This window comes from Capricornis sumatraensis, chromosome 10 (assembly GCF_032405125.1).
Source record: "Capricornis sumatraensis isolate serow.1 chromosome 10, serow.2, whole genome shotgun sequence".
NCBI lineage: Eukaryota > Metazoa > Chordata > Mammalia > Artiodactyla > Bovidae > Capricornis > Capricornis sumatraensis.
In genome coordinates this window covers 95,270,757-95,291,677 of record NC_091078.1, presented here as the reverse complement: position 1 = coordinate 95,291,677, position 20,921 = coordinate 95,270,757, and the positions used below count along the sequence as shown (strand labels likewise).

At 52.0% G+C, this 20,921-nt stretch overlaps 1 protein-coding gene across 1 annotated transcript in view; it reads left to right on the top strand.

The window, feature by feature from the left end:
* Window positions 1–5,763: 5,763 nt before the first annotated feature.
* Window positions 5,764–20,921, top strand: part of MAPKAPK3 (MAPK activated protein kinase 3) — a 28,492-nt gene continuing 13,334 nt past the window's right edge. The window contains exons 1-2 of the mRNA XM_068981945.1: window positions 5,764–5,878; window positions 6,139–6,414. Of these exons, the coding sequence (XP_068838046.1) occupies window positions 6,190–6,414 (225 nt within the window). The 5' untranslated portion in view covers window positions 5,764–5,878; window positions 6,139–6,189. The remainder of the gene's footprint in view (window positions 5,879–6,138; window positions 6,415–20,921) is intronic.

Sequence of the window (20,921 nt, the reverse complement as noted above, 5' to 3'; positions counted from 1 at the left end):
CTCTCACATCCATACATGACTGCTGGAAAAAACATAGGTCTGACTGTATGGATCTTTGTCAGCAAAGTAGTGTCTCTGCTTTTCAATATGCTGCCTAGGTTTGTCATAGCTTTCCTTCCAAGGAGCAAACATTTTTTAATTTCATGGCTGCTATCCCCATCCGCAGTGATTTTGGAGCCCAAGAAAATAAAATCTGCCACTGTTTCTATTTTCCCCCCATCTATTTGCCATGAAGCGATGGGACCAGATGCCATGATCTTAGTTTTTTGAATACTGAGTTTTAAGTAAGCCTTTTCACTCTCTTCTTCCACCCTCATCAAGAGGCTCTTTAGTTCCTCTTCACTTTCTGCCATTAGAGTAGAATCACCTACATATCTGAGGTGGTTGATATTTCTCTCGGCAGTCTTAATGCCAACTTGTGGTTCATCCAGCCCGACATTTCGCATGATGTACTCTACATAGAAGTTAAATAAGCAGGGTGACAATATACAGCCTTGTCGCACTTCTCGTTTTGAACCAGTCTGTTCCATTGTTCCATGTAAGATTTTAACTGTTGCTTCTTGATCCATGTACAGGATTTTCAGGAGACAGGTAAGGTGGTCTGGTATTCCCATCTCTTTACGAATTTTCCACAGTTTGTTGTGATCCAAACAGTCAAAGGATTTTTTGTAGTCAATGAAGCAGAAGTAGATGTTTTTCTGGAATTCCCTTGCTTTCTCTCTAATCTGATGAATTTGGCAGTTTGATGTCTGTTTCCTCTGCCTTTTCTAAACCCAGGTTGTACATCTGGAAGTTCTCAGTTCACATACTGCTGAAGCCTACCTCGAAGGATTTTGAGCATGACCTATCTAGTATGTGAAATGAGTGCAACTGTCCAGTAGTTTGAACATTCTTTGGCATTGCCTTTCTTTGGGATTGGAATGAAAACTGACTTTTTCCAGTTTGCTGACATATTGAGTGCAGCACTTTAAACAGCATCATATTTTAGAATTTGAAATAGCTCAACTGGCATTCCATCACCTCCACTAGCCTTGTTTGTAGTAATGATTAAAAAGCTGGCTTTAAACTCAACATTCAAAAAACTAAGATCATGATATCCGGTCCCATCACTTCATGACAAATAGATGGGGGGAAATAGAAACAGTGGCAGATTTTATTTTCTTGGGCTCCAAAATCACTGTTGATGGTGACTGCAGCCATGAAATTAAAAGATGCAGGCCCAAAGATACTTCTGGATACTTGGGTATACAGAGGAGATACTTTTGGTGGGAGGGCACAGTGGGACACGTCCTGCCAGGGGCCTGTAGATGGCAGCAGAGGCCCACAGAGAGATCCTGCCCCGGTTCAACACACCCTTCTCTGTTCCAAGTGAGCCACCTCCTTCTGGGTTGTGGGGTGAGAGAGAAGGGCAGGAGCAGTGCAGGCTTGTTCAAGGAGACAGCCACACACCCTGAAGCTCTAGTTGTTTCCTCTTACGGGCCCTCAGTTTCCTTATTTTTGAAGAGTTAACGGTCTGGTAAGAGAAACCCAAGTAAGATGGTAGGTGTTGCAAGAGGGCATCAGAGGGCAGACACACTGAAACCATACTCACAGAAAACTAGTCAATCTAATCACACTAGGACCACAGCTTTGTCTAACTCAATGAAACTAAGCCATGCCCGTGGGGCAACCCAAGACGGGTGGGTCATGGTGGACAGGTCTGACAGAATGTGGTCCACTGGAGAAGGGAATGGCAAACCACTTCGGTATTCTTGCCGTGAGAACCCCATGAACAGGATGAAAATGCAAAAAGACAGGACACTGAAAGATGAACTCCCCAGGTCAGTAGGTGCTCAATATGCTACTGGAGATCAGTGGAGAAATAACTCTAGAAAGAATGAAGGGATGGAGCCAAAGCAAAACCAATACCCAGCTGTGGATGTGACTGGTGATAGAAGCAAGGTCCGATGCTGTAAAGAGCAATATTGCATAGGAACCTGGAATATCAGGTCCATGAATCAAGGCAAATTGAAAGTGGTCAAACAAGAGATGGCAAGAGTGAACGTCGACATTCTAGGAATCAGCGAACTAAAATGGACTGGAATGGGTGAATTTAACTCAGATGACCATTATATCTACTACTGTGGGCAGGAATCCCTCAGAAGAAATGGAGTAGCCATCATGGTCAACAAAACAGTCTGAAATGCAGTACTTGGATGCAATCTCAAAAACGACAGAATGATCTTTGCTCGTCTCCAAGGCAAACCATTCAATATCATGGTAATCCCAGTCTATGCCCCAACCAGTAACGCTGAAGAAGCTGAAGTTGAACGGTTCTATGAAGACCTACAAGACTTTTTAGAACTAACACCTAAAAAAGATGTCCTTTTCATTATAGGGGACTGGAATGCAAAAGTAGGAAGTCAAGAAACACCTGGAGTAACAGGCAAATTTGGCCTTGGAATGCGGAATGAAGCAGGGCAAAGACTAATAGAGTTTTGCCAAGAAAATGCACTGGTCATAGCAAACACCCTCTTCCAACAACACAAGAGAAGACTCTACACATGGACATCAGATGGTCAACACTGAAATCAGATTGATTATAGTCTTTGCAGCCAAAGATGGAGAAGCCCTATACAGTCAAAACAAGACCAGGAGCTGACTGTGGCTCAGATCATGAATTCCTTATTACCAAATTCAGACTTAAATTGAAGAAAGTAGGGAAAACCGCTAGACCATTCAGGTATGACCTAAATCAAATCCTTTATGATTATACAGTGGAAGTGAGAAATGGATTTAAGGGCCTAGATCTGATAGATAGAGTGCCTGATGAACTATGGAATGAGGTTTGTGACATTGTACAGGAGACAGGGATCAAGACCATTCCCATAGAAAAGAAATGCAAAAAAGCAAAATGGCTGTCTGGGGAGGCCTTACAAATAGCTGTGAAAAGAAGAGAAGCAAAAAGCAAAGGAGAAAAGGAAAGATATAAGCACCTGAATGCAGAGTTCCAAAGAATAGCAAGAAGGGATAAGAAAGCCTTCTTCAGCGATCAATGCAAAGAAATAGAGGAAAACAATAGAATGGGAAAGATCAGAGATCTCCTCAAGAAAATTAGAGATACCAAGGGAATATTTCATGCAAAGATGGGCTCAATAAAGGACAGAAATGGTATGGACCTAACAGAAGCAGAAGATATTAAGAAGAGGTGGCAAGAATACACAGAAGAACTGTACAAAAAAGATCTTCATGATGCGGATAATCATGATGGTGTTATCACTCATCTAGAGCCAGACATCCTGGAATGTGAAGTCAAGTGGGCCTTAGAAAGCATCACTATGAACAAAGCTAGTGGAGGTGATGGAATTCCAGTTGAGCTATTTCAAATTCTGAAAGATGATGCTGTGAAAGTGCTGCACTCAATATGCCAGCGAACTTGGAAAAGTCAGCAGTGGCCACAGGACTGGAAAAGGTCAGTTTTCATTCCAATCGCAAAGAAAGGCAATGCCAAAGAATGCTCAAACTACTGTACAATTGCACTCATCTCACACACTAGTAAAGTAATGCTCAAAATTCTCCAAGCCAGCCTTCAGCAATACGTGAACCGTGAACTTTCTGATGTTCAAGCTGGATTTAGAAAAGGCAGAGGAACCAGAGATCAAATTGCCAACATCTGCTGGATCATCGAAAAAGCAAGAGAGTTCCAGAAAAACATCTATTTCTGCATTATTGACTATGCCAAAGCCTTTGATTGTGTGGATAACAATAAACTGTGGGCAATTCTGAAAGAGATGGGAATACCAGACCACCTGACCTGCCTCTTGAGAAATCTGTATGCAGGTCAGGAAGCAACAGTTAGAACTGGGCATGGAACAACAGACTGGTTTCAAATAGGAAAAGGAGTATGTCAAGGCTGTATATTGTCACCCTGCTTATTTAACTTCTATGCAGAGTACATCATGAGAAACACTGGGCTGGAAGAAACACAAGCTGGAATCAAGATTGCCGGGAGAAATATCACTAACCTCAGATATGCAGATGACACCACCCTTAAGGCAGAAAGTGAAGAAGAACTGAAAAGCCTCTTGATGAAAGTGAAAGAGGAGAGTGAAAAAGCTGGCTTAAAGCTCAACATTCAGAAAACGAAGATCATGGCATCCAGTCCCATCACTTCATGGCAAATAGATGGGGAAACAGTGGAAACAGGGTCAGACTTTATTTTGGGGGGCTCCAAAATCACTGCAGATAGTGATTGCAGCCATGAAATTAAAAGACACTTACTCCTTGGAAGAAAAGTTATGACCAACCTAGACAGCACATTCAAAAGCAGAGATATTACTTTGCCAACAAAGGTCTGTCTAGTCAAGGCTATGGTTTTTCCAGTGGTCATGTATGGATGTGAGAGTTGGACTGTGAAGAAGGCTGAGCGCTGAAGAATTGATGCTTTTGAACTGTGGTGCTGGAGAAGACTCTTGAGAGTCCCTTGGACTGCAAGGAGATCCAACCAGTCCATTCTGAAGGAGATCAGTCCTGGGATTTCTTTGGAAGGAATGATGCTGAAGCTGAAACTCCAGTACTTTGGCCACCTCATGTAAAGAGTTGACTCATTGGAAAAGACTTTGATGCTGGGAGGAATTGGGGGCAGGAGGAGAAGGGGACGACTGAGGATGAGAGGGCTGGATGGCATCACTGACTTGATGGACGTGAGTCTGAGTGAACTCTGGGAGTTGGTGATGGACAGGGAGGCCTGGCGTGCTGCGATTCATGGGGTTGCAAAGAGTCGGACACTACTGAGCCACTGAACTGAACTGAACTGAACTGAACAGTCTGTGATGGGAAAACGAGTTCAAAATATGTAAGATAATCTAAGATGGGGGCTTCCCCGGTGGCTTGGACAGTAAAGAATCCACCTGCATTGCAGGAGACCCGGGTTCGATCCCTGGGCTGGGAAGATCCCCTGGAGGAGGGCAACCCACTCCAGTATTCTTGCCTGGAGAATCCCCATGGACAGAGGAGCCTGGCAGGCTGCAGTCCATGGGGTCTCAAAGAGTTGGACACGATTGAGCGACTAAGCACACAATCTAAGGTGGGCTCACAGTATAAGGGAAAACCTTTTAGCTAATAAAGAATATCTGGCACTAGGGTGGAAGGAGGAGATTTCTTAAACATGACACCAAAAGCTCAAGTCATAAGGTGAAAAGTTGATGGATATAACCAAATAGGAATTTAGGATTTCTAGTCTTAGGATGCTGTTTTCCAAGAACAAGAGATGCACAGAAGTGGAGAGATGCCAGTGCTAGAAAGATTCCAAGAGCAACCAGGAACCAGAGAGATGCGAATCTCAACAAAATTCCATTTCATTCTCCCTGTTGACAAAAATTAAGACTTTAGATAGACTGGCAGTGGGCCACCACTAAGTTGGAAACCTTACACATTGTACCGGAGGGCCTTTTGGGATCTTCCAGAGAAAACACCCGATTCCAGGGGCTACCTGGGGCTCCAAGAGAAGATTTTCTGTGCTGCCACTTCCTTGGTGGCTTGTACAATTGGCTGCTCGCACAGCCCACGCTGTAGCCGGCTGCTCTAGCGCTGGGTTTCCCCAGCGGCGGGCGGAGCCTGGGAGGTTTCCGCCCCCTCTGGAAGCCACGCCCCCTATTTCTGCTGCCGCTCTAGGCGGGTCCGGCCCCGCCCCGTCCTGCCTGGGCCAGCCTGGCCCTTTAAGACTGACCCAGCCCGGCTTGTAGTCGGGGACGCGCGGGGGGAGGGGAGCGGTCACGTGGGCAGGCGGCGGCGCGACTCAGCTCTGGGCGCTCAGGGCCGCGGCCTCTGGCGACCCCTGTCCCTGCCCCTTACCGGCAGCCACAGCCCCGTGAGCTGCCGTCAGGTCCGCCCTCGTCAGGTACGCCCTCACAGGGCCCCCCCACCTCCCAATCCCGGGACCTCGCGGCGCTTTCCCCTCTTGACCGGTGGCCGGGGCAGGACTCGCCTGGTGCCCCGCTTGCGTGACCACCGCCCCCTGCCGCGGGTCCGTCCTCTCCAGCAACTCGTTCCTCATTCCTAGCCCTGTCCCCGGCCCGAAGCCCGGTCCGGCTTAGGGCGTCCATGGCTGGAGTGTACTGAAGGAGTCTGAGCGGAACTCACTCTTCGTCTCTTTCCCAGGTGGCCCCGGACGCGCCAGGCTGGGGCCGCCTCTGAGCGCCCCGCGGGGCCATGGACGTGGAGACAGCAGAGGAGCAGGGGGGCCCTGCGCCCCCGTCAGGTGCACCCTGCGGACCTTGTTGCGCCGGCGCTCCCGCCCTCGGGGGGCGGCGGGAGCCCAAGAAGTACGCAGTGACCGATGACTACCAGTTGTCCAAGCAGGTGCTGGGCTTGGGTGTGAACGGCAAGGTGCTGGAGTGCTTCCACCGGCGCACTGGGCAGAAATGCGCCCTGAAGGTCAGTGACCCCGCGCTCCCGCATGGGCGGGGGCCCAACAGCAGCGACCTGTGGATGCGGGCTGTGCCTAGGGCCTCTGTTAAGCTTCTTAGGCTAAGCATTACCGTTTCCTCCTCTTACGTGTGTAAAGTTGGGCTTTTGGTCCCTCTTGCTTCACAGATGGGGAAACTGAAGCTTAGCTTAGCTAAGCTCAGAATGTCCCAGGGAGCAAGGGGTGTAGTCAGCTGTGGGTATAACCTGCTGTACCCGGAAGCAAGGAGGGAGTAACTCCTGACTCTGGGTTTCTGGCTGGGCCTGTGAGTTTGGGCCTGAGGGGGACCTGCATTCAGCTTGGCTGCTTCTTCTATGAGAAACTCTTCTGACTGGAATGGGTTTCACTTACTTTCTGCCTGAGGCTGAGTCCCCACAAAAGCTTGGGATGGGGCTCTCCTGAGGTCCCTGCCTGCCTAGGCTGGAGTGGTGACAGTCTCCCAGGGCTGACTGGTGGGCAAGACTGATACCCACTGCCCCTGTGGGCAGGAAGCTACTCATGGGCTCCAGATGAGTCAACCAGACCCATGTTGAAAGGGGCAGGCCCTGTCTCCGACCTGATCCACCCTGTTTTCTGGGCAGAGGGCAGGCCAGCCATCTAGCCACGTCACACCATAGACTCTCTGTGGGCCTGGTTAAGACCTCACTGATACAGTTGGAGTCCCGGGAGTCTTGAGGGTGGCTGACCGAGCTATGTAGTTCTGGCTTAGGTCATACAGTTTTGGGCCCAGGACCGTGCCCCATACCTCGAATCCCTTGGTGTCCTCACTGGGAACTTCACTTAGTTGCAGCCTCTGCCAGCGACCCCTTGGATAGGTAGAGCATGGCAAGGAGAGTGGCTCCTGGAGGTTAGCATACAGCTGAGGATCTTCTCATTTTACAGACCTTGCAGTTACGAGTGCGAGCCCAGAGTCCTGCAGTTGTAGCTCTAATCTTTGGCCTGCATTTGCCAGCTCCGTGTCCTTGGACTAGATCTTGGACTCTCAAAAATCAGGTTCCTCTGCTCAAGGGTTGTTAAGATAAGGAGCTGATGTGAGCTTGGAATGGAATCTTGCATGTAGGGAAAGTGGTATAGGGCCTGGCACAGGCCTGGAGAGGCCACAGGACTTGCTTAGGGCACGGAGTCTGCAAGTATCTGAGCAGGAACCTGGGCCCAGCTCCCTGTGTCTTTCCCAGTGGCACCAGGAGTGATAGAGGGGGTCATCTCCCCAGGGTGGTCTTGGAAGGGATCGTGAGGATGGGTCTGGAAGGTCTCAAGCCTGGGCTGGTGAGGCTGGGTCTCAGGCACAGCTTTGCATATGAACCCAGCCGTGGAGTGGGGTTGGGAGGCCCTTCTGGAGCCCCTGGCAGGGGATTCTCCCAAGTCCTTCAGGAAAAGGGTGGCTCTTCTGAGGGGAAGTGGAGCTAAGGAAGTGAGCAGTGACAATCTTCATTGTCTCCTTCAGCAGCATCTTGGCCCTTTCACTCCTGCTTGGATCAGGGTGCAGCCTGGGTGGGCAAGGGGCCATCTGAGGCCTCTTCTTAATACTGAGGTTTTGGCCCTATGAGCCAGGGCTGAGCTCCGACCACCGCGTGTGGTACTCCAGAGGCTGTGAGTGAGACAGGGATGGAGTGGGCGGCTGGAGTTCACGGGCCCAGGCAGCACTGGCTTAAGCAGGACTGGCTCTAAGCCTTTTCCCGCAGGTGCTGTGTCTAATAAGTGACTTGGGGGAACTTCTGACTGCAGCAACTTTCAGAGCACCTGCTCTTGAATCTAGGGCCTCAGTGGTCCCTGTTGTGGACTGGAAAGGGGGCAGACCCAGAACAGATTCCCCTATTGTTCCCCTTTAGGCTTTTTGGGTGAGCGTGGCTAGAGATGTTGGCTTGGGATCTTCGGAATTTGGTGCTAGGTTGGTCTGCAAGGGGGACATGGATTTGATGAGGCCCCGACCCCTGCACCTTCTTGTTTTTGCCACCCCCCACCCCACTCCAGTGACCAAATCCCCACCCAACTAGGCTATAAACCTTTCTGTTTACAGCCTCTGCCCCTTCACAGGAGGGCCAGGACCAGGAGACCTCAGCACATGGCCTGTCTTGGGCCCCAGGAGCTCAGTCAGTCCCTGAGTGGGTCTCAGCCCTCTCTCTGCTTCTGCCTAGCTGTCTCCCCAATTGCCCCTGGTCAGCCTAAGCAGAGGCCCTGGGCTCTGGCCTTTCTGCTTCCCTGGACCTACATCCCTTCCCAGGCAGACCTCTCCTTGTCTTGTAATCTGGCTTTGTCCAGGCCGTCTCTGCCATTTGTGGGCCAGGCCTAGTGTCCTGTCCTCTCTTCGTGCCTCCTCCTGGCCCTGTTGCTCAAAGTGATAGATAGTGCTTGGCATGAAGCCTGGAACACAGCAGACACTCATAAAACAGGAAGAGCTGTGGTCGGTATCCCTGTAGCTGTTGCTATTCTTTGGGGGCCCCAGAGAAGCAGGCTCCTCCTTCCTGGGGAGCTGGGCCTCTTCTCCTTTCCCTGAGCCCCTGACCACTTGGCCTGATCTGTCTTGGGCTCCCTCACACTCAGCGACTCTCTCCCGAGGCAGCTTCTACCCGCAGTGCCGTCATTCCAGTCTCCACACCACCCTTAGCACCTCTGTAGTCCCTTCGGCAGGAACTGGAGGGCTGCCTGCCAAGTATCTGGGGCAGGGGACTGCCTCCTGCTGACCTCTTGTTTGTGATCCCTTCCAGGGCTAACTGGTTTATTGACACCCCATATCTTCACTCCTAAGTGGACACAGCCACCCCTCCACATGGAGACCCAGTCCCTCAAGCCTTATCCATGTAAGAAAGTCAGGACCTGGAGTTAGTGGTCAGAAGTCACATGACTTGATTGGGATGGGAAATTATAGCAGAGACCAGAATTATCTCCCCTCCTGACTTTCTGCCAAGTACACGTGTGGTCCCTGGCCGCCTGGCAGGCAGAAGTGATAGTGACAGTTAGATAAATGAAAACAAAGGCTTGTGGGAGTGAGGTTCCAGAGGGACGGAACATATGTATACTTATGGCTGATTCATGCTGATGTGTGGCAGAAACCAACACAATATCTTAAAGCAATTATCCTTCAATTAAAAGTAAATCATAGGAAACAAAAAACAAAGGCTTGAGTAGCTTGAGGGGGTCTGCAGTGAGAGTCTTCTTTTCCATTCCTGCTGTCCAACCTCTGGGTCCACTGAAAAATGTTAGGAGCCCCTGGGGCTCCCAGTGCCCTCTTCGTCCTGAATTGTCAGAGTGGAGTTTTAGGGTGTTGAATCCACATGCCAGGAGGTCCCTGTGTTGCTCCATGGGTGGGGCTGGCCTGTTGGCGCTGGTGCTGTGGAGCTGGATTTGAGGCTGGGTGGGGCTGCCTGGCAGGCCAGGTACTTTCTCATTTAGCAGCTGCCACCTCTTCACCTACCACCTCCAGACCGGTCAGATCACCCTCTGCAGGGCCTCTGGTTTACACATCAGGAAGCATGTGGAGGGCTGGCTGCCTCATACAATGGAGTCCCCACTAGTGGTTTTACTGCATCTCTCCAGGCCGCCCCTCTCTTGAAAGGAAAGAATCTGAGTAACTCAAGTACTATCAGACTCAAGTAGCCTTCTGAACTGCCAGAAATGGGCAGTTTGTTTTTTGAAATGAGGATCTTAGGGAGGGTGTCAAACCCTATGAAACGCAAATAGCAGGATTTGGGGACAGTTTTTAAATTATTTCTTTATTTTTCGCTATACTGGGTCTTCATGGCTACGCGAGCTTTTTCTCTAGTTGCGACAGGTGGAGGCTACTCTCTAGCGGTGCTCAGGCTTCTCATTGCGGTGGTTTCTCTTGTGGCAGAGCACGGACTCTAAGGCTCACAGGCTTTAGTAGTTACGGATTCAATAGTTGTGGTGCCCAGGCTTAGCTGCCCTGTGGGATGTGGGATCTTCCCGAATCAGGGGTCGAAACCATGTCCCCTGCATTGGCAGGCAGATTCTCTTCCACTCAGCCACCAGGAAAGTCCCAGGGGGGATTGTTTTGAGATGCTTCTGGCCCTGCCCAGCCGGCCTCACTCAGTTTCAGCAGCTGTGCTCCGAGCCTGCTGTCAGGATCCCCTCTGCTGGGACTTTCAGAATCATTTTTCCACCCCAGCCAGGAACTGATGCCATGTCTCCAGGCTTCAGGCCTTGGTGTTGTCGGGTCTGATACTCCCAGGAATGGCTGACAGTCTTCCAGAGTGTTTTGTCTGCCAGGCCCTGGCCCTGTGCACAATACACGTTATCTTACCTAACTCTTTTCATTCCCATTTTATGGATGAAGACACTGATACTCAGAGAGGTGATCTGCTTGCCCAAGATGGCCGGCTGGTGTGTGGCAGGACTGGGGCATGTGTCTAGGCAGTTTGACCTCAGAGTCTTGGTGCCTAACTCACCTCATGCCTCATGCAAGTCTGTGGGGACATCGGAGGGTCTCTGACACTTGGCTCCTGGAAGAAGGCTAACAGCGTCATCCATGAGCGCACTGGGCCCCAGGTGATCCTGCTGCTGTTTGCTTGCATCTGTCCAGCTCTCCTCATTGTGCAGGGTGCTATGCTTGGGAGTAGACAGGTGGTGGTTCCCCCCAGCAAAGCCAGCACACAAGGCCCGTGCTAGCTGTGGGACTGCCTCAGAAAGGGTGTATGGTTCATCTCAAGCCTTGTGAGCCTCAGACAAGCCCAGCCCAGCAAAAGTCCAGGGTGCCACAGGCAGGAAGTTAGATTGGTGAGTGGGCGAGAGGAAACTGTCAGGACTGGGCCAGCCAGGGGAGGTTTCCTGGAAGAGACTGCCAGCTTTCATGCAGGCCTCTGGTCTGAGAAAAATGTGGATGACAGAGGAGGACACGGGGTGTGTGTGTGTGTGTGACAACATGCCTGGTTTGCACAACTCAGCACTTGCTGTGGGTACTGCTTCCTCACTCCCAGTCTTGTGTCCTTGTAGGATATGCTCGTCTCGGCAAGTGGTGTCCAGGCCCTAACAAACTCTGGGGAGCTGTGGAGGGACCAAAGGGCCCTGTGGAAGAAGAGGCAGTTATGTAGGGTTTGAAGGATTGGGGAAAGGTCATCGGTGGCTCTCCTTCGCCATTTGTCACAACTCAGATTCATACGTCATCCCACTAAACTAGAAAGCGAAATTGAAAGTGTTAGCTGCTCAGTCGTGTCCGACTCTTTTTACCTCATGGGCTGCAGCCGACCAGGCTCCTCTGTCCATGGGATTTCCCAAGTAAGAGTACTGGAGTACGTTGGCACTTCCTTCTGCAGGGGTCTTCTCAACCCAGGGATCGAACCTGGGTCTCCCGCATTGAGGCGTCTGTCTGTCTTTGGTGCCCTTCCTCACTAGGTGGATAGAAACCCGCCCTCCTTCTCCCAGAACTTTCTTTCGTAGTGTCACCAGGACCCTTGTTGAATGCTATTTCCAGGGATGCTGTAGGGACTTCTGGGTCACCTGGGTTATTGTTCAGCCCAGAGCCTAGTCTCCCTGACAACAGAGGTCTGTTACGTGTCTGCCTGGTCCCCAGGTTGGCACTTGGGGAAGTTGCTCTCCTACTCGGATCCCTCATCTTCCTCTCCCAGGGCCTCCTTGGGACATCCTCGTAGGAGGCCCCTGCGAGGGTGCAGCAGGTGGAGCGTCTGCCTTTGCAGGCCCCCAGCCTCATCTGGTCCCAGCCTGGCAACTGGCTGCCATGTGTCTAAAGGCGATGGCCACCAAGCAAGGACTGGAGACAGCGGTTGTCCCTGGGTGAGGCGCCTTGCCAGCACACCTATGCTGTGAAAGTGGGTGCCAGGCCCTACCTGGATGGGCGGGTCTGCTGCTCTAGAGGTAGGGAGACCACAGCCCCAGTCAGCTCCCGCAGGCTCCCACCTTTTCTCAGGAGAACTTTGCTGCCCTCTCTCCCGCCTCTTTGGGGCCTTGTGTGGCTTCACATGAGAGGCTGCCTGGGCTTGAGAGAGGACCAGACTCTGGGCTTCCTTCCGCCTTCTCCCCGAGTAACCTTGGAAAAAGACAGTTTGAGAATTTTTTGCAAAACAATTGTCTTTGTGGCAAGGGGCTTGAATATGTGGTGGGAAGCAGAAGTTGGTCTTGGTGGCTAAAATCCCCAGGATCGTGCCGTGAGACAGCAAGAGCCTGTAGGCGCAGGGCTCTCATTTGAGGCGGCCTGAGTACATTTCTTTGTTGTTGTTCAGCCACTCAGTCGTGTCCGACTCTTTGTGACCCCATGGACTGCAGTATGCCAGGCTTCCCTGTCCTTCACCATCTGGAGCTTGCTCAGATTGATGTTCATTGAGTCAGTGATGCCATCCATCTCCTCCTCTGTCACCCCCTTCTCCTCTGCCTTCAATCTTTCTCAGCATCAGAGTCTTTTCCAGTGGGTTGGCTCTGCATGTCGTGGCCAGAGATTGGAGCTTCAGCTTCAGCATCAGTCCATCCAATGAATATTCAAGGTTGATTTCTTTTAGGATTAACTGCTTTAATCTTGCAGTCCAAGGGACTCTCAAGAGTCTTCTCCAACAACACTGTTGAAAAGCATTGATTCTTTGGTGCTCAGCCTTCTTTATGGTGCATTTCTTAGCAGCACATTCTTGGCCTTCGTGAGGACTCACTTCGGCTCACACTGCACCTGGGGCAGCCAGCCGCTTCTAGGGTTGGAAAGAATGGTGTGAAAGAATCCCCTCCCCACCCTCTGCCCTTTGGGAACTAACTGGATTAGGCCCAGTGTAATTGTGATTAAAATCCTGCTGTGTGGGAACTGTGGGGGTGTGTTTAGGGCAGGGGTACCAGGTGGCCCTTTCGGGGAACAAGGTGCCTCAGGAGGCCTTTTCAGCACCGGACAGGTCAGAGACGCTGAGAAAATTGATTTGGGTTTTATTTTTTGCCGGTTTGGGATTAAGATCGCTTTTCTCTTTTGACTGTGGCTTTGTGCTTGCTGCTTTCCCTTTGTGACGCTCTCCCTTTCTGTCTTCTCCGCCTCCTTGTCCTTCTCCTTTCTTCTCTCCCGGCTCTGTTTCCCCCACTGTCACTCGGTTGCTCCCCTCTCAGACCCTGCCCCTCTGTCCTGTGGGTTTCGGGCTTGGTGTTGGCTGAGGGCAGGCAGAGGACAGATGGGGGCTGCTCCGGTGCTCAGGACTCATCCTAGTCACCCTGAAAGTCTGTCCCACCCCCAGGGACCAGACGGGGGTAGGACAAGAAGGAGGGGCCCCGCCCACACCCTCGCTGCTCAGTGTTTCCTCCTGCTCCTGGCCTTGACTGGGTGCTGCCGCCTTGGCAGCTGGAGCTGTAGCGTCAAACCTGTAACCTGAGGCGTCCCCGTGGGGTGTGGGAAGTCAGCCTTGGCTGTGGCCTCCGCCGGTGGGTCTCCTTTTATGGCTAAATGGTTGAGTCGTTTGCTTGGGACAGTGATGCAAGACTGGGACCCCCTCCAGGATTCCTGGGTTGAGGTTGGGGAGAGAGGGGCTGAAGGAGCCTGCAGAAGGGCTCGGAGACTCGAGGTGCCACCTGTGAGACTGTGTGCCGCCCTGCACTCCTGGGCTGAGCACCCCTGAGCCGCTGGCCCTCTAGCCTGCACCCTGCACCTGTCCCCACCCCCACCTCAGTGTGGCTCATAGTCTATTTCAGGAGTGTGAAGGGCCAGAGCCTTGACCTGCCAGTTTCACTGCCTCGTTCTTAAGGGCTCAGCCACCAAGGGATTCGCCAGGCAAGAATACTGGAGTGGGTAGCCATTCCCTTTTCCAGGGGATCTTCCTGACCCAGAGATTGAATCCAGGTCTTCCGCAGATTCTTCACCATCTGAGCCACCAGGGAAGCCCCCAAGGAACTCATGGTTTATTCCATAGCTGTTCCGTGAACCCACACAAGCCCCCTTCTTGGGGTGTGCCCGAGGGCCTGGCTGGTGCTCTCCATGCCCTCTGGTAGGCAGTGGCACAGGGGGTGGGGGTGAGGGTAAGAGCACCCACTTGTTGCTTTGAATGCTTCCAACATGCTGACGCAAACACAGAATCTAAGAATGGGTGCTTATCACCACCTTGTCACTGATACGGAGATTGAGATTCAGAAAGGTGAAGGAACCCTGGAACCCTGGCCTGTCTGGCAGCCAGATGGTGGCTCTCAACCTTCCTTCCCTGTGTGCCCTGTCAGTGGGTCAGGAATGGGGCCCCTCTCGCAGGTCAGTCTACCCATTGGTAAGGTAAGGGCTGGGTACTCTGCTTCTCAAGGGCTCCCCTTCTAAGAAGGCTATGAAGAGGATGCCCCAAGATGCCTCTCCTGGGCCAGCTGGCAGTGGTGTGGCCACAGGAACAGTCAGATGTGGTGACCCCACCGGTTGGGTATGTGTCCTACTAGGGACAGGAGCTGGGCGATGATGACTCAGGTTTGAAGACCCCTCTCCACGCTCTGTATGACTCGGTTCACGCCCTGAGTCAGCTGAGCCTGTACTGGGGTGTGTCCTTACCCTTGGAGGCCTGGGAGAGGGAGGGTGAGTCACTCAGCCCATTCCCGTGGCAGGAGTGTCCCTCAGCGCTGCCAGGCCGTCACCCTGGCTGCCCACAGGGCGGGGCCTTCCTCCCCCTTCTACTTCTTCCTCACGACCATGGCTCCAGAGACTTCTCCCAGGAGCCAGGGGTCGGGTGTCGAAGGCCTGGAGCCTTCTAACCCAACCGGAGCAGCAAAGAGAAAGGGGCCAGGCGCCAAGCGAGGCTGGAAGCCTGGGGAGCCAGTTTCCCTGTCTCCCCGGGGAGGAACCTGGCTGCTGGTGCTCACCCAGGCCTGTGTGGGGAGCTGCAGGGACGCGGATGAAGCCAGGGGAAGCGGGAGAGATGCAGAGCAGATATGAGGTTGGCTTCGAGAAGAGTCAGTCTGGGGGTGGAACTAGAAGGCTCCCGGGGGTCTGAGCACCACGCCTCTGGGGGTGGTGCCGTCTTGCCTCCAACCCCCCACCCCCCACTTTGTGTTCCTTTCTCATCTTCGTCCTCCAGGGGAGAGACCAGCTGTCATTCTTCTGAGGGCTCGGGTGTGCTGGGGCCCTTCTCCAGAGCTGAGCACAGGCATGGCCAGCTGGGGCCTCTGCAGGGGTCGCTTGGGCATGGCCTCAGCCACCCTCTCCACACCCGCCAGTCCTCTGTAGTCCTGCGCGGGGTCTGTGGGCACCGCTGGTCAGCTGGGGGCACGGACTTTGTGGCCATGGTGGGGTCTCTTCATGAGGAGGGACCATTGAAGAGACCCCTCCTTTTTTTTTTAAATTTATTTTTTATTGAGAGAGAATTGCTTTACAGAAATTTGCTGTTTTCTGTCAAACCTCAACATGAATCAGCTATAGGTAGAAGAGACCTTTTTTAGGTTAAACTAAAACACATTTGCTAAGAATTTTCCTGTCTTAGGATGAAGATGTCTTATTTTTATGCTATCACAGAAGAAACAGAACCAGGCTAACGTTTCACCAGTTATGTAGCTGATTTTGACAGAAAAATCCTCTTTTCCTCTAAGAAGTTAGACGATAAGAGAAGCCAGACCCTCTGAGTATGTGCTCGGGTTCACAAGACACCTGTGTGGCTTCTCCTCACCCACTGTGGGAAGGCTGTGGGCCGGATGCTGGGGTCTGCCACCTCCTGGGGCAGAGGGAGCTCTGATCCTGCCACTTACACACTGCGTAACCTCTGGGAGCGGAAGGAGGTTCTAGCTTTTTCTGGGCCTCTTTCCCTACCTATAAAACAGGTGCCCATAGTCTCAGACCTGCCTGCTCCCCTCCCCTCAGTACCATAGGTGAGGAGACTGCAGGCCCATTTCACAGATGAGGAGCTGGGGTTCAGGTCATTAAGGTCAAGGTCACTACATACTTTGCAGAAGGGGACATTGCTTGAATGGAGGCATGAAGGAGTCCAGGATATAAAAGTATCTGCCACCTGGGAGAGTGGGAATGTGCCCCTACCTCCAGTCTGCCCAAGCTGAGGGCCAGGTCAATCCCCTGGTTTAGGTCCCTAGCACTCAGCTGTGGTTCCCATGCCCCAGGGTCCCTTCCCTGAGATCAGCCCTGATCTTCCCACACCCTGGAGGATCTGCCCCTCCTCACCAAGTCTTTCACAGCAACACGGTATCCATAGACTTTTTTTTTTAACGTGGACCATTTTTAAAGTCTTTTTTGAATTTGTTATAATATTGCTTCTGTTTTATGCTTTGGTTTTTTGGCTGCGAGATATGTGAGATCTTAGCCCAACCAGGTATGGAGCCCGTACCATACCTCTGGATTGGAAAGGCTTAACCACTGGTCCACCAGGGAAGTCCCAATATCCATAGACTTTTGACTCTTAGTCTACTTCTGCACAGCCTGGTCCTGCCCCTCTCAGGATCTGTTTCCTGTGACCTGCTGGACTGGAGGGGATCAGCCTCTCTGGGTCCTAGAGGCTGTACCTGAATTGCCCCCAATTCTGGTGACCAGGGAGGTGAAGAACATGAGGCCACATCAGAGCGAGACCCAGGGGGAATCCTGAAGCCAAGCAAACCTCAAAGCCCATTTCTACTCTGTGCACTTGGCACTGTGCTTGTCTGAGCCCTCTGTGTGTTCTCAATAAGTACTGTCACTGTCCCCATTTTCCAGATTGGTTCAGTGCGGATCGGATGGAACTGGCCCCTGCATCCAGCATGCAGGTCTGTCTGACCCAGAGCCCAGTGGGACCCACACCTGCTCCAGCTAGCACCTGTGTTCCCACTGGTTCTCCCCCTCCCTGGGAGCCTGGCTTAGCTTCCTCTTTCCAGAAGCATTCTTCCCCTACCCCAACCCTCACCTAACCTGGCACTTCTACCTTCGTTTCTAGGTTTTCTGGGGCTGGTAGGAGGCAGACAAACTGAGGCCACCAAAATTTAGCAAGCTGAAGGAGTCTTGTGTTCTTTAGGGTTTTTGTTTTTTTTTAATTGTTTTATTTATTTTTTCTTGGCGGTGCTGGATCTTCACTCCTGCCCAGGCTGTCTCTAGTTGCGACGTGCGGGCTTCCCATTGCAGCGGCGTCTCTTGTTGCGGAGCAGCAGCTCTAGAGTACGAGGCTTCAGCAGTTGTGGTGCATGGGCTCCGTTGCGCCACGGTATGCAGGATCTCCCCAGGTCAGGGTTTGAAGCCGTGTCTCCTGCATTGGCAGGTGGATTCTTTACCACTGAGCCACCATGGAAGCCCCCTGAGATTTGACAATTTCAAAATGTGTGTTGGCTCTCCTGCTGGCAGAGCTTCCCAGGCAGATACTGGGCTCAGAGCCCCAGCCATTCCCACCTCCCAGGACTCTGGTGGCCGGTGATTAGGGAGGCTCCAAGCCAGTCAAGCCACTTTCCTCTCATTCCTGGCCATCAGATACCCCAGCCTTGGCCTGGTTTGGGAGCAGCTCTTTGGGGGCCCTCCTTGTTCCTGGTTCTGCTGTGCCAGGTTCTAAATCTGGAAGGAAAGAAAAAGGGAGGAGAAGGATCCAGGCCCAGTTCCTTAGTGCCTACATCCTCACCAAGCATCCTAACCAGCAGTAACTCATCCATAGACCCCCAGGTCCTGGGGGGCAGTCTGTGGCAGCATTCCCAACTTCAGCTCCAGGCCTGGCCCCCAGGCAGGACCAGTAAATGTTCGTAGGGGTCAGGAAGAAATCTGTAAAATGGGCAGTCCTCCCTGGGCATGAGGGTTGACTCCTGGTTCCCAAAGGACTCCTGGACTCAGAGGTGGCCCTGTGTGACACTTGTGACCCAGAGAAGCTATAAAACCTTCCTGAGCCTCTGTCTCCTCAGTTGAGAATGATGGTCAGTGGTGTCCTTGTTGAAGGATAAAAGCTCAGGTGTGTGTAAAGTGCCTGGTACCCACAAGGCGCTCTGTGAACTGCCGGGGCTGTTAACAATCATTAAATGGCAGAGCCTGGTCTAGCCCCAGGGTTGTGGGGCTGAGCTCCATGCATAAAAGGAGCACGGCAGCTGCCTGCATTGTCCTCACTGCCTAGAAGCCAATGGGTCTGGGTCTAAGTTTTTTTTTTTTTTTCCAAAAAATTTTAGGATAATTTTGATATGCATCTGGATTTTAAAAAATGATTACAGATTTTTCTATTAAATCATAGGCTTGGCGATATAGAGTTCTAGTATTCTTGCGTTGTGGGTCCCAGTTTTGACTCTCACGACCCAGTGCTGTGACTCTGGGCAGGTCACTTCACCTCTCAGAGTCACGGCTTCCCCACAGGAAAAGGACGATGCTGGTTCTCCTCAGCAGATGGTGAGTCCTGAATGAGGTGGTGTCTGTGAACAAGCACCGTGGCCAACGCAGCACTGGCCGAGCACCAGGGAGGGACGGTTGTTGCAAAGGGGGTGTAACTCCGTCAGTCATCCGGCGTTCAGACGGGGCCCAGGCATCTGGGGTCAGGAGCGTCATGCGAGCCGACCTCCCTGGAACTCAGCCGCTCAGGAGGACAGGATACAGCCAGAACTTAATGAAGCGAGGTCTCATCTGGCGTGGGGCCAACTCATCCATAGCTGCAAAATCGGTTCCATTAGCTCCCTTAATGAGCTACGAAAGCCGGGGAAATGAGTGCGTGAGAGAGTAATGGCACATGTCTGAGGCTCTAATTTGAGACCGTGGCTAAAAAGTCAGATTTGACGTGACCAACAATTCTCCAATAGCAGTGGTGCCCTTGTGGGGAAGGAGAGGGTGAAGCCAGTGAGGAGGGGACGAGTCTGGCTCTATAAGGAAAATTGTTGTTGTTATTTAGTGGCTCAGTCGTGTCTGACTCTTTTGTGACCCCATAGACTATAGCCTGCCAGGCTTCTTTGTCCATGGGATTTCCCGGGCAAGAATACTGGAGTGGGTTGCCATTCCCTCCTCCAGGGGTGCGTGACAACTCAGGGATGGAACCCACATCTCCTACGTAGGCAGGTGGATTCTTTACCATCTGAGCCCCCTGGGAAGCCCTTATAAGGAAGATACTGAGACCTTAAGAAGGAAATTCCTGCTTAGAACCCTGAACTTGAGGTCAGTTTATACCATCCCATCCGAGGCTATTCTAAGTCAGCAAAGCAGCCAGCACAGGTCCCATGAGCTGGCCAGGGGCTGGAATGCCATGCCTGCTGCTGACGGCACAGGGCGGGTGGTCTCAACATCTGGCTCTGAAATGAATCTTGTTGTTCCAATGGTGTCTCATAAAGTTAGATATATCCCCATGGGAAAATAATCCCAAATAATTACAGAACTTGGAGCCGGAAGGGACCTCAGATATGGTTGAGTTGAAAACTCTTACCAAGAGGGGGTTTAGTAAGTCCAAAGTGCTTTTTCTCACCTGTAACCTCCCTCTGTAGAGAATTGGGGTTCTCCACGGTGGAAAAAAATGTCGCAAACCTAGAATTCCCCATAACATTCTGTGCAGACCCACTGCCTAAGTGTTTGACACCTAGCCTGTGTATTGTGGTGTAATCAACAACCCAGAGATGCCACTCCTGAGAATTCCAGCCTACCCCTGCCTGAGGCTGGGCTGAGACCCTGGCGTGGGAGAGATGGTATTGGGGGAACTCAGCAATCCTTCCTGCCTCTCTCTCCTCTGGCACCAAACAAAGCTGGAATTTCAAGAAAGTGGAAATCATGGGAATTTGCTGACCCACAGATCAGTGAAAGGAAGTAGATCTCCGGCCTCTGGGAGGTTCGGGCTGTGGGCCGTCCTGAAATCCAGAGTTCATATTTCTTAATTTGCTGCTGTCTCACTGATGGGAGAGATTATAAACCAGCTATCTTCCCCGGAAGGAGTGGGTGTTCTGGCAGAGGCCCCAGCAGCTTGGCCAAGGCTGTAGGTTAATTGGCTGGGAGTGTGGAGGTTGGGGTGGGGTGAGAGAGGCTGCTTGTCCAGCCTGGGGCCTTGGGGCGTCCTGTGTGCGAGTGTGTGTGTGTGTGTGTGGGAGAGAGGGCGATACTGTGAACGTTTTTACTAGAGAAGAGCCTGTCCAAGGGGGAACTGGCTATGTGAAGGGGCATGTGGGTCTGGGAAGGTAGCCTTTCCTGAGCTGGGAGATGGCTGAAGAAGGGTGATGGGGGCTGGTCCCTAGGCTGTGTCTTACAGAGTCACTACAGACACCCTAGATCTGTCTGATGCTCTGGGAAGGCAGACAGAGTGCTTTCACAGCTCTGGGCAACGTGAAGTGGAGGGTCCTGCAGTGGAGATAGGATCTCAGTGGGAGAGGAGGTCTGAGCAGAAGGGTCTAGGCTTGGTAAAAACCTCCCCAGGCAAGACTGTCACAGGTTGAGTTGTGGCAGCAAGACCCCCGTATTTCTTGGGCACCTCTCTGTGCCTAGTTCTCTGCTTGACACTTCAGAAAAATAGAAAATATTCAGAAAAACAGACAAATAAATGGACAGATTGTTGTTGTTTAGTCACTAAGTTGTGTCCAGATCTTTTGCGACCCCATGGACTGTAGCCCAGCAGGCTCCTCTGCCCATGGGATTTTCCAGGCAAGGATACTGGAGTGGGGTGCCATTGCCTTCTCT